The sequence below is a fragment of the Mercenaria mercenaria genome, chromosome 6 (assembly GCF_021730395.1).
Source record: "Mercenaria mercenaria strain notata chromosome 6, MADL_Memer_1, whole genome shotgun sequence".
NCBI lineage: Eukaryota > Metazoa > Mollusca > Bivalvia > Venerida > Veneridae > Mercenaria > Mercenaria mercenaria.
The window spans coordinates 10,584,904-10,599,449 of record NC_069366.1 but is presented as its reverse complement, the minus strand read 5'-3'; the positions used below and the strand labels follow the sequence as shown (position 1 = coordinate 10,599,449).

The following is a 14,546-nucleotide window of genomic DNA, read 5'->3' as shown; positions in this document are numbered from 1 at the left end:
TGTACCTGGGGTATCGTCAGTTCAATTTCCCTATTAAGCATTCAAAAAAGCAGCTAAAGATGAGGTTATTTTGTGTTTTTTTCTTTAAATTCAATTTCTAATTTAAATCCATGTAAAATGTATTATACAGAATACAATTTATATGTTTTTCAAGACAATTAATGACTTCAAGCTAAAGCATACGATCACCCTAATGCTTTCTTTACAACAAAAGAAAATGGAATATGAACTAAATGTATTGTTGTATTAATTGCTAATTTATACTATATTCAATGATACTAATTTATTTGAATTAGATTAAGATTTCAAGGCCCCATGTGGTTCTGGGACAATCTATGTATGAAAAGAATTGGAACCACTGCCTTACCCTTGCATGATCGTTAGAGGCGACTAAAAGGGTCATAACACTTGGTTTTGCTGTAACTCTGTGATTTCAGCAGGTATGCAAATTTTGCTTCCATACCTCATATTTTTATTTCGATGTAAATGAGATGTGAAACCAAAATGTGTAGTCCTGTTTGGCGCCATATAACCTATACTGTGTTGGTGCGCCGTAAAACCCAAATAAATAAATAAATAAATAACGTTTTAGAATCAGTCTAAATTCCGCTTTCTTAAAAATAGCACTGGTATTGCATGATAGATTAACCTTTGTACGGTTTGAACCAACGATTTTCCTATTGATCTGACAACACCTTTACCACTAGACGGTCTCTCTCACCGAACCCCTCCACAGAGCTAATAACTATAAACATTTCTAAAGTGCAGTGATTTACTGCAGACACCCCAAGAACCCAAATAGTTACATATAAACAATTGTTTAAGATGAAAATATGATACAGAAATAAAGAAAGTCATACCAAACAGAGTAAGATGCAAATTTTTGAAGTTAAAGATTAATCGATTAGTTTATAAACAATGTCCCCATATACTGAGCTACAGTTATCTTGCATATTAAGCCTTTTGACAAATAAAAAAAATAGTGTATTTTCCGTCTTAGGTTCCAAATCGGCCTATATAATGATATCATGTATCTGATAAAAAAATTATCATTCAGAACATTGTACTTGTGGGTCAGAGTTGAGTATACTCTGCATCTCGGTATCTCGAGCTCATTCAGCACCGGTAAACTGGCTTTTCGAGCCGTCCTAGTTATAATCATAGCTGATATGTGCTCTTTGTCCAATACAGTGTTGGGAATACCTCTCAGCAGCGCAATTATAAGTCCAAGAATAATTATTTGTTTAGGGTAATGTCCCAAGCCTTTCTGTGAACTTACAAAAGTTGAAAAAAAGTAACAATCAAGATAACCTACACAAACAACTTTTAATTTTAGGCGTAACAACCCTTTCAGTATTTAACTAAACCTGTTACAGATTTGCCAGTATTTCACTCTCTAGCGCACATGTCTTCAAAATGTCTAAGTACAAAGGACTGGCTTGATACATTTATATCTGCCTTTGTATGTTTTCTTGTAGTTAAGTTGATGAGTTTCCTCCAACTTATAGTAGCTAATTATGAAGCGTATTACATAATTAAAGCCAAGCAACAGTTCTCTTGACCATTTTCAGTTGACAGGATTAGCAATGTCAATGTATGCTATAAATGCCTGTCTACAACCTGCTTGATACAATGTTTTTGCTACATACATGAACATCTCTCAGGGGGTTGCTTTCAGTACGTCTAATTGCTTAAGAAAATATATTCTCTGGCTTCATTTTGATATTTCTTTGCATGATAGAACAACTTATCCTTCCAGTTGTCATGTACGCTTCTTGAATCTTTTAACACGGCATAACCATAAGTAAAGATACGCTATGCCTTGCAAACGTATTGAGACAGTATCACAACCAGATAATGCATTATAAAGAATGTTAGCTTTAAGTCTACGTTCTTTGACGTGTCTTTTCCTGTTAGATGTTTGTCCTTGTTTTTATGCAAAAAAGACTGCTTCCTACGGAATTAGTCAGCATGTACCAGAACTGTTTGGAACGGTCAAATGAAGCTTCAGCTAACAACAAGCAAACTGTTTTACTATAGAAAATAACAGTCTGTATCAGTGTTGGTTGCTCGTAACATTATCCCTTTGTGGGTTGTTTTATGCACCTGCGGCAAACAAATGTGTACCATGTCGCATACCAGTTAGTGCACCACATGTTGTGACTTCAAACTTTTGGAACAATACATGGTCATATTATAAACAAAGGTATCAAGCTGTAAGACAGTGAATGGTGCCAGATAAAATTCTAGTTCCTAAATGAAATAGATAGCATGAAAACATCTAAACTAACTGATGTTCACATTTCTAACATGATTTATATATGAAGCCATGTCCGGGGAGAGACATTAAGGTATGAACATACTAAATAGCTGACCTTCCTTATTCTACATAAAATTGACAAATTCAAATGGCTACAGCACAGGGCAAGACCCGTTTAAAATGTATGTACAATGTAGCTTACTGTTTTAAATTTTCTTAAAGAATATTGTCAGTGCTGAATAAAAAAGGGGGACATGTACTTCAGTCAAACAAACCAACTACAATATCAATTAAAAATGATACACCAAATTGTATGACCTACATTTCCATAATAAATCTGTAATCTGTAGATTTTTAACAATTTCCCTTTTAAGGACCTCATATTATTTTCCTGAGTTATGTATATTGAATGTGTATAAAATGTAATTGAATAAAATTTGTGTCAATGGTTATAATTGGTTTAGGTATCAATAATCATTTTTGAAATTGTTATACCGGTACATATATTTAATTGATATAAATAAAAGGTAGTTCCCCTTTGGTGCCTCATGTTTTGGTCTATTCAAGCCAACAGATCGTATATGTAGTCCATTTCTGATCCAATGTACTTTATAATACTTAAAGACAAACTTTCATACTTTCTTCCTAAGAAACATCTTTTCACATGCAGTTTTGAAATTAAACATACAGTAAAATCTGATTACCTCCCTTTTTAGTATGTAACTTGAGAAATAAGAGTATTTTGTAGTAAACTTTGTATATTTGTCAATACCAAACGGTTGTTTGTCTATGCTAGTGATATGTTATCCATGTTTTGATCATATGAAACATGACTACATAGATACATTTCAAGTTAAAGAAACAAACTTTTTTTCTAGACATTTTTACCTCCCCTTTTAAATTGATTTAAAAGGAGGTTCCAAGGCAGATAAAGCGTGTCTCCTCCTCTTGTAGGATTTGGAATAACTTAAAGTAATTTCATGCCAAATTTGGTGCTTTCTTCACAAAGGGGAACATCTTTGCCATTTTTTGTTTCTTATCTTACTCGCTATTATTAGTGTTACATAGATGTAACAAAGATGTAGCAGGAGTGTTACATGAATGCTACTTATGTTACGTTTGTTTGAGAATAAGTGTCTGTTTGTAGTTCATTTCTAAAATCAGAAGTGGGGCAGTAAAAGATATTACATAATTTATATTCATATAACTTAATGTTACGTTATGTTGCTTGAAGTTATGCTTGTAACAAAATCAAACTATGTCACGAAATTGCGTCAATTTTGTGCTCTAGGTGGAGTAGTATGCGTAACTTGATGGTTATGATGTATACCAGGTTTCATTTGAATTTGACAAAAATGTAGGAGTGCAATACACGTTAATGTGACACAGATTAATCGTACAAAGTCAAACTAGGGTATAACTAATGACAAATACCTTTTAAAGTCTAAAAGCTGCCGATAATATGCTAGCGCCATATCAACTCCAGTAAATAGAGTACACCAATCTTTAATTTTTTTAATAAGATGAAAAACTGTAAGAGGAGTTGAGGACACAAGACGCAAAATTTAATATAGCTGTTATGCCTGAAGTTCAAAATTAGGCAGAATATATATCCATTCAATGTTGATAATGTATACTAATTATCTTTGGATCTGGATAGAAAATGCAGTAGTAAATAAGTACATAAGCAAGTTTAACATACTGAAAAAAAGGGACGGTCACTATTTCCATCCCTGCTCTTCAACACTGGGGAAAATTAAAATCCTTTTAGAGCCGTCAAGACGCTTTTGCCGACACGGCAACACACATGTTCAACAGTACTGCGGGTTATCCACAGTGCAAACGCAATCAGTATACGAATTACTGCCTTGTTATCATTAATGCCATAGATGGGGATCGTCTGTTCATTTAGTTTTCCCACGGAGTAATTTTATCTTCAAATTAATATTTTTAAAATAATTCATACCTGATGTTAAAGTATAACTTTTTTCTGTTTTTGTCTTTTAATTTAGTTGATTACAGATTTAACTGAATGATTTTGGAGCTTCCCGATCCCATGACTTTGGTTTTATTTGCTAAAATTTCTAAATGTGGTTGCAAAAATGTGCCTCAGTCCAGACGGATACTGGAAGAACAATTTATTTCTGGAAAAATGACAACATATAATGAGGTACAAACATTCACACAGGGATGTACATAGGATAGTTAATCTAGCAAAAAGATTTAAAAGTGCGTACAGTCTAAACAATGTAAATATTTCAACTTTTCACAGCTTTACAAAATGACCAGTAATCAATTTCTTGTTGCATGAGCAGAAATGAACCGCGCCACGAGATTACCAACAAAGTGGCTTTGCAAACAGCATGGACCCAGACAAGCCTGCGCATCCGAGCAGTCTGGTCAGAATCCATGCTGTTCGCTAATGGTTTCTCTAATTAAAATAGGCTTTGAAACCAAACAGCACGGATACTGATCAGACTGCGCGGATGCGCAGGCTGGTCTGGATCCATGCTGGTCGCAAAGTCACTATGTTGGTTTTCTCATGGCGGGGCTCAAATATGATTAAGAGCATAATAATCAAAGGATAACACCATCGATATAAGGATGATGAATCAGGATTGCCAGAAATATGAATAATGAAAAAAAAACATTCAATAATTTTTGTACGTGAGCATGCTTTTTGCTTTTGATATCACTGTATTATTTCTAACACAACTATAATGAAAAATTGCCTGCATAATGTTCATATGAAACAATATCTGTCCGGCAGATTTGTGGAAATAAAGTTTGTACTCTTGCAGAGTTACAACAGTATGTACCTGTATTTTAAGTCTGAGCCACATACTAAAATAAAATGACACGCATGTCGTCCTTTCTGTGTAGCTATTTGTCCTCAGGTTTCTCACCGGACTTATCCCGTCAGAAGACAGTGCGACTATTTTACTTATGTGTAATTGCACGAATTCTAGATTCTAGTTCTTTCTAAGGTGTAATTCAGCATTTAAACAGCTTTTGGGTTCTTCTGCTGTCGTTAAGAGGTAAATGTCGACATAATGAAGGGAGTCACGAAAAGTGCACTCTGCAGTTTATATTTTATCTTCATTCATTCCAGTAGCGGCCCCAAAGTTGTGGACGTATCGCCCTTCTTATTCAAACTGGGTTTCTGATAAATGTACTTTTGATATGCATGTTCTATTTCTGTGGAGAAACTCTTGAAACACGATAACTTCTACAGCAACTATTTCAATAAATCCGGTGCCAATACCCTTACGGTATCTACCAAGTACCCCCTTTTAAACTATGTTTCATGAAAAATATCGCAAACATTTTATGCCAATTGCTGTAATTTAAACCCCGCGTTTTATATTGAAACTAAATAAAATGACCTGCATATATATGACCAAACGGTAAGACAGATAAACGACCAAAATAAAATGCCATAAAATGCCATGCATATTTGATTCTAACATCTGTAAACTCTGAAACAGAAATGCTATTTTGAACATTGTCTTCAGAATCCGTTATATTTTTTCCGGCGTAAAACACACCCCTTCCCTCGCTCTCATTCGTTTTCATTATGCACTATATAAATTCTATACTGCAATTTGTACTTATATGCTGTAGTCCTTGACCTAACATCAGTGACACAGTCTTTTTACTTTGATCGCCGCATATCTCTAAACCTCCTCCACTCAGCACTGATACTGCTAAACATGTAAGTCCATTCGACGGATCTAGAGTACAAATTATGGCACCACTATCTCCCTCTTTGGAAAATAATCCTGAACAACGGTTCCTTTCAAACGAATCCACATCACCATATATGTCTCTAACATACACTGTTGGATTGTTAATTGTAAGTGTACTCGGTCGTTTTTTATGGCAATCTTTTTGTAAGTTATCACTATGGCACGCTGGCGACAGCCCATCCGTCTTGCTTGCAGTACCTAAACATTGGCTGAATGTCTGGCTTGGAGTTCTTGACGACTGCTTGTCTATTTGACTTTCGGTTCCTGACTGCTGTTTGGCTGTTAGACTTGCATTGTCTGACGATTGTGCGGTTTTCTTACTTGTACTGTCTGACGATTGTGTATCTGTCTTTTTTGCGGTTCTTGACGATTGTGTGGGTGTATATTTTTCTGTTTCTGACGATTTTTTGACCGTCTTACTCATGGTTCCTGATATCGGACTTGTGGTTATTGACGACTGTGTGGCAGGTCTCTGTAAAGGTGTAAACACATTCAAAGAGATCTCGGGCTCTTCCCCTGACGCTAAAGGGTCAATAACAACGACATAGTTGAGAGAGTCCTTGTCGCCCTTGTCACGAAAAGTGTAGTCTGCAGTTATTATTATACCTTCAGTCACGCCTGTAACGGCTCCAAATTTGTGTACGTATCGTCCAACTAATTCATTTGGGTTTTCTAATGATAACTGCACTTTTGATACGCGTGTCATATTTCTTTCCAGATAGTTCTTGCACTCTTTGGACGCATTAACCTCTACAGCAGCTATGTCAATAAATCGTGTGTCGATATCCTTTCTGTATGTACCAAGTAACTTTTTCCCATGATTCACGTACACTTTTCCATCGTCACCAATTACATGATAACATGTAAGGCCAAACAACTTCCCATCTGCAGACGCAACATATCCGCCTATCGTACCCCATTTGCATTCCTTATCTTTGCTGTTTGTTGGACTACTCAGTCCATTTCCAGGTTCAAAATAGCCATTCATGGCTTCTGATTTCTTCATTACAAACTTAACTGTGTAAGGATGATAGAAATTGTGTTTCTTTAACTGTTCCGCTATTTCACCTCTCGTGTTTTGTTGTATTTGTTTTTCCCCTTTTGTTTCTCTGTCATTTTTCTTGTTGGTATCATCATCATGGTCGTTCGATTTCATTTTTATCTTTTCTTCGTTGTTGGAGCTATCATGTAATTCACCTGTTTTTGTTAGTTCTGAGCTTCCGTCCTTGCTCCTTGTCTGATCAAAATTTTCAGCTACATCTGTCATTTGATTTTGGTCAAGATGAACCTCTAGTTTGCCATATATATTGTTCCAAGCCCATAAACACCCTTTATACTGAAATCCAAAATATAGATCTTTTTAATAAAGTACATTTTCTATGCTTTAATTGCACGTCAAGGAATAATTATCATAAATGGTATACTTCTTTGGTTTGAATTAAATAAGGTATATGGTCTGAATCTTTCCATTAAGACATTATAACAAAATGCAAAGTTACATGTTGTATGCAAATATATCACAGAGAGTCTATCTTCACAATATGTAAGAGCAATTTAACCCATGACGGATGCAGTATACTATATCACCAGGACAGATTCAAATTTATTGAACCAAAATCTCATGTTTGTTTTATATCTGTCCAATCAAATACAAAAATAATACATTTTATTTTTCATATTCAAAGAAGAAGGAAATATGCTTATTTTGGTTTTATTCTTAATCGTAGAAGGTTGCATAAATGATGATTTTATATGTATATTTTAACCAACCTTCTTATGAAAGCTTAATTGACACATGTCTTAGAGCAGAGCTCGTGTTTCCATTGTAACTCATTTACTCTTATCTATAAACACCTACAGCTTTAGCCCCACATTTTTACGTCATAAATGGAATACAAAATGAGCAAAATATCTAACACGTAACATGGTAACCTGTCGTATCTTTAGGTTAAGTTACCATGACAAAAGAGATATATAAAGTATCTTAAAGCTTGCTTTTTAATTAATGTTTGCATCAAATTTATATAATCAAGACAATATCAGTTTAACCGAGCTTATCTAAGGTATTGTTGTACAGCTCTAGTTTACGTTATCTTTATTAAATTGCCGAATCCATTTTGTATACTTACATTATTTTAGCAAAAAGTCTACTTACGACAAAAGGTCTTGTCTCAGACCGCTACTGATTGTTGCAAAGACCGTCTCATTTCGCACAGCAGCTGCAAGTCCTAAAAATTCGTCTGCTTTAAATAACCATTTGTCTCAAAAAGCAACCTTTTCATAACCACAGAAATTCGCTGCATACCCGAAAATTTCTTTTCGGTTTCTTCAAACGTCTTTTTCATGTCCGTCCTCAGTAAGTACTGGACGAAAAGAAACTTGCGGGTTGTCTTTTTGCCAGGAGAAAGGGACTCAAGAGCATTCTCGATCTTACTCAAGTGGTATTTAGTATTCTTGGATACAGAGCTAACCAAAGTTTCCTCAAACTCTATTTCATGCAGTAATGAGTTACAAATCCATACTTTTTGATTGTATTTCCTTGCTAATGGAGGAACTGCTGCACATCTGATCTCATGACATAAGCGATGAAGAACGCGGTCGACAAATGTCTTATTCATAACTTTTGTCTCATTTGTCACACCTATCAGGTCTTTCAAGCTGTAAATGTTCAATAGAAAATCACGCATTTTATTCCCAACTTCCTCCGATTCTATTATTTCCCCAGTGATTTCATTGCATACGTTGCCGTCTGGTTCGAACCGCTGTAAACTTGAACTGATCTTCGAAAACCCATCAGTAATGTTTTCTTCAAGTTTATCTGATATTCGTTTTTGCAGCTCGCTAGCTGTAGATCCGATGAGTATATCTTCTTGTTGTAAACTCTGTTGTCGATATGCAATTATATCATTCTTGAAATTGGTTATTGCAACCTCCGGGCATATATGTTTTGGGTCACACTTGAGTAAAATTGAACGTGGATTAGAAACCTGATGTGCCAAGTCCATCACTACTGTGGTATCCTAAAATAAAAAAAAAACATTTCTTAAACTTTTACGTTATATTTCATATCTGTTTTAGCTTAGCTTGGTTGATTTCAATGCTTACAGAAAATCAATTTACAGACTTTATCTAAATATTTCAGGGTGTACATTACCTTTCAGTCACTGCCTGTCAATCCAGCAAGGTTATATCCGACATTATATTTAAAAAGATATTTTCTTCGAAGTTAATTACCATCAAAAAGATACAGAACCTATTGGCTACAATACCGAATGTTCTAAAGGACAAGGTTTACTTAAGCCTTATATGGCCTACACAATTTGGAAAAGTTGATGATATCTGGAAAAAGATATATACATTGTTTAAATATTTCACTGAATACTGCTGAAATCACATATTTTTGAGAAAATGGGCAATATTTGCCGTTTTGGGGTCACATAAAAGTATTTTAGTAGTGAGCACAGTCAAGGACCACAAAAATGTTTAAGGCATCGGTTCAGCTTTTTCTTTTTTACAGAATTTATGGTCAGTTTTGGTAGTGGTCGACTGCTGTGCTCATATTGAAATTTCAGATTTATTTTAAAAGATAGCGAAAAACTGAAGGTTTTAAATACCCGTAATGCTAACTTATCATTTATGTCAGATATTTTCTTCGAAAATGAATAAATTGTAAAAACTGCATTCAGTTTGATAAAGAAATATTTCTTGATGAATGAAACCTCGGAATTTACTGCATTTAGACATTTGCAGTTTTAGGACATATTTGTTTTTTGCAAAAGCGAACCTTCTCGTTTGTAAAACCGTTAACTAGTTATTAAGCAGAAAGTGAGCGGTCTACGGGAAGACGGATGAACGAACAGACTTCGAATTTATATACAGTAAATACTTTACGGGAGGACAAATGTGTTATCAATTGCCTTATGTACTAAAGTATAAAACTTATAGTTAGAATCTTCCTGCACGAACATAAAATTGACATTTTCTACCTTTCAACTATCGGCAAACTCTGTCTGGTACGATTTTGATAACACCGACTTTGGAAAAATTTCGGAATCTGATGCGGAATAAATGTTACTTGAAGACACTTTTCAAGAACATTTTAAGATGGTGCGATGTGTTTAACGCAAAATTAATATTAAAGGAAAGGTGCATATTACGCAAAGCTTTGATTTAGGTCGAAGGCACTTATTTTGAAATACATGTGGTTTACCTTAATAGCCTTCTCGCCAAGACTTTCGGGATCGATGTGACAAACAACAACGTTCAACTTTGCATCATCGCGTTCCTGGAAATTCTGGATTTCAGGAGAAGAACCATGTTTATGTTGTTCTGTATCCACAGCAGCAGAAATCACCAAGTTTTTGTCGTCGATATCTTCTTTTCCTATCACTGTATGTTGTAGACCACCATCAAAATCACACTTGATCTTTTCTAGAACAATTTCGACATTTTTTTCTCTGAAACTTTCCGGCAGTGCTCCTTGAAGTAAAAGAATATTTTAATACCCTTAGTAATCTGTCATAAATTCTATGTGCACACTTCAATGTTTCTTGGACGAAATAAAAAAAACAACAACAAAAAAGCAACAGTTCGACAATATTAAAATTAGTTTAGCCCTACCCTCTATTCATATATGCCCTTGCTGTAATGCATTCGTCAATATGATCAATGCAAAATTATCATTAACCAGTGATGAAATCATATTTTCTAATAAACTACATTTCTCCAGCGCAGATTGATACGGAACCAATTACCATTCATCAATGTAATGTAATCATTTATTAATAAACATAATCACAATTCATCCTATTTATCATTATGAATTTTATTCAAATTCATTATCAACAACATCATCACGTTCATCACCGTCAACATCCTCCTCGTCCTCAACAACATAAGTCATAAATCATTCTCGTCACAAATCATTCAACATTAACATTACATTAATCATAAGCAACTATGTTCACCATTATAACTATCACTCACCATCATTACCATCATCATCATAATCATCGTCATCGTTCATCTGCTATATTTTAATTAACTTTCAATATATTATTTATTTTCATCCTAAGTCGTCACCATTTTTATAATTCATTATCAACATTATCATCACTCATCATTCATATTTATCATTATCATTATCATTAATGTTAATCTCCGTCATCGTCATTTATCAGCAACATTTATGTCATTCATCCTAATAATTTTAACGATCTGTTATTTAAATTATCATAATTATTACTATCATTATTATTCACTCAACAACATTATCAGCATGCGTTCCTATACAGCCTTTAATTTATCAGTATCCATTCAATCATCATCATCATCATCATCGCAATTCATTGCCTTTCATATGAAACAGATATAATCAGCTGTCTACTAGGAATATATCAATTATTATCATTGATAAATTGAATAAATCAGAGTCATGATAAAACACCTGTTGGTTTATTATCTTAGAGTATGATCCGATAGTCACTGGCATAAACTCAAGCTGACTTATTGCCGGTGGATATCAGATCACATTCAATAGCTAACTAATATTGATAACTATAAATGTCGGTTTACAAAATTCTTTTCTTCTACCTACATAAAACTCTTAAACAGTCTTTATCTATTGTGTAAGTTAGTAATTGCAAAAAAAGAATGTTTTAGTGATTCAGTAAGTGTTAAAGGGTCATGATGATTTGTTTTAATGAGGCAGCTACATGTTTTTGTATATTGGTCTGTTGTTATCTTCTATTTGCAGTAATTGTTTTCTAAGATATAAATTTGTCACAGGGTTGACAGTGAAAAAAGTAGTTTTAAACCCAATGTCTTTGTTTAACCGCCCCGCCCCAAACCCTTCCCACCCTCCTAGCTCTAATGGCTCTGACAGTGTAAGTAAAGTTCTACTTTCTTATACATTAAATTAATATGTATTTTCTATCCTCGGACCTATGCTTTATCAGAATTAAAAGTATGATGGGATTTAAGAGGTTTTATCTCAATCATACACTCTTGGGAATGAAGAGTTAGTCATCTTTTTGAAAGCTGATATAAAATATGCACTACACAATTAGCCATCTACCTTGAACAATACTGATTTATCATTTTCGATGATATCAATTGCTACACGTTCAAATATTAAATACTGATGTTTACCATTACATGTAAACTCGTCAAAGTCAATACAGTATGATTTTACAGATGACTTGTTTTTATCTTTTATTTTTTATGAAATTAATCATTAATCAGTGGTCAGGATTAGATATGATTTTATCATCTATCTTAATGGTGGCCATCAGAAGGCGTGGTCAGTTTTCCCCAAGTAGATATATTTGCTCAAAAACGATAAATTTAGATTTGATGGTCAATATATGACCGCCTTTCACAGCAACTGCATGACCACTCGGCAAGACATCAAAAATTACATACGTGCCAAGAGCTAGGGATCAGGTTGTCCATATAATTATGACTATATATATCCCTACATTTTGATTAGTTTTCAATTATCAATACCATTTCTTTCACAAAATTTAATAGATTCTTTTCACTAGGAACGAGCAATGAAACAGATTCGGTTTTTCAAAACTATTGTGTCCTATGTCGCGGTCAACTGTTTTAATCAGATTAAAGAACATATGTGTCCTATATGGCGATAAGGTGTTCTATCTAGACTGAAACTTAACTATGACAACAGTTGGAACATGTCTTAAATACTTATGATAAAAACAAACCTGTTATTCGCAAAAATCTTTCAAGTAGATCTTTAAATCGTTTCTGAAAATAATGTACACGTGGATAGACCTCCCAGGAGGGAAACACATGTTGATATATTCGATAGCCACTCATCTGTATAATGATAAAAATCAAGCATCTACAACAAGTATTGTATAAATACATTCAACAATATTTTATTATTTTCATAAACGTAACATTATGCGATAAATACAAGTTTTGAAATTATCATATAGAATATAAATCCCACAAATATATATATTGTCTAATTTAAAGGCTTGGTGAAACTATTATTACTCATACATCAATGGGTTTTGAGAACAAGTTGAATTTATTTTTCTATAACAAACCAAGGTACATGTAGAATCTAGAACTTCTGGAATAATTTAAATTTATAAAAAAAAGCTTTTTAAAACATTTAATAGAGTATTCAAGATGAAAAAATTAAAAAAAATCATTTTTACCTTGCTAATATCCTTGTTTCATGATTTAAACTAACCCAAAATACAAATTTCGAAATTGATTTTTAAATTTGGAAATACCAATCTATTTTTAGTTAAAGACGAATAATCATATGTGCTTATTTTAGCAATATGGATAAACAAGTATAAGGGGCGTAGATTGGTTAACACAACAAGGAAATACTGCCTTGTGACAGTCATTTTTTATAATGTAAAATTTGACTAAATCCTTATTTTTCACTTTTAAAACATATTTAGAAAATTCGGCAAATAACAAAGATACTGTTGTGTGCTCGATATGTTTTTGTTTTGCTAGACTAGTACCAAATTCGCAATAAAAGTGTTTCATAACAGAGCTTTTAAAAAATGCGACAATCGTACGAAGATGCGAATTTGTCTCGCACAGACTTTATATATGTAATTTGTTACATGTTTTCCACTATTGCAAAACGCTTTATACTTTTGAAAACTAATGAAAATACCCCATCATATTTATTAGATATTAGACTACAAGTATGTTTTTCCTGTGAGAAACCCCAATGCACATATCCAATGAAGCTACATGTGTATTTTCAAAACTAGCTAACAATAGGTTTATGAGGTTTCATTTTGTTTGTGTTGGATTTAACCTCGTTTTTCAAGAGTATTTCAGTCATGTAACGGCGGGTAGTTAACCTAACCAGTGTTCCTGGAGTCTGTACCAGTACAAACCTGTTCTCCGCAAACAACTACCAACTTCCCCACATGAATCAGAGGTGGAGGAAGAATGATTTCAGACACAATGTCGTTTATCAAATCGTAATGGAGAACATACGCCCCGCCCGAGGATCGAACTCACAATCCCGCGATCCGTAGACAAACGTTCTACCTACTGAACTAAGCGGGCGGGAGGTTTATGAGGTTGTATGCACACTAGACACACTTATTTTCTTTTATTAGATTATCTCGAGCGCTCCAAATAATATGTCTTAAATTAAACACAATGGAACATGTATTTTTTGCTCTGAAATAAGACATTTAATCAGATTTAGGTGGTCGCAATTCTACGGATCGCAGGTCGTGAGTTTGTTTCTCGTTCGGGGTGGATGTTAACGGGCTCAGTGACGATTTGATAAAAGACATTTTGTCTGAAATCATTCGTCCACCACCTCTGATTCTTGTTGTGGAGATGACAGGTACTTGCGAAGAACAGGTACAGAACCAATGAACATTGGTTAGGTTAACCATCCGCCGTTAAATATCTGAAATAATGTAGAAAGTCGGAGCTAAATTAAAACAACAACAATAACAAAAACAAAAAATATCACATTTATATTGTATATTTATATATTACACTTAGACTATAGATCT

General features: G+C 33.9%; 1 protein-coding gene across 1 annotated transcript; it reads right to left on the bottom strand.

Moving 5' to 3' along the window:
- Positions 1-4,381: 4,381 nt before the first annotated feature.
- Positions 4,382-14,305, bottom strand: LOC128557577 (uncharacterized). Its single transcript, XM_053545073.1, has 5 exons — positions 13,200-14,305; positions 12,735-12,849; positions 10,220-10,488; positions 8,165-9,029; positions 4,382-7,345 (listed from the first exon to the last, which is right to left on the bottom strand). The coding sequence occupies exon 5, from the start codon at positions 7,274-7,276 to the stop codon at positions 5,843-5,845; it is 1,434 nt and encodes a 477-aa protein (XP_053401048.1). The 5' UTR covers positions 7,277-7,345; positions 8,165-9,029; positions 10,220-10,488; positions 12,735-12,849; positions 13,200-14,305; the 3' UTR covers positions 4,382-5,842.
- Positions 14,306-14,546: the final 241 nt, after the last annotated feature.

Coding starts and splice junctions, on each gene's coding strand:
- LOC128557577 (XM_053545073.1), bottom strand. CDS start 7,276: ATGACAGATGTAGCTGAAAATTTTGATCAGACAAGGAGCAAGGACGGA.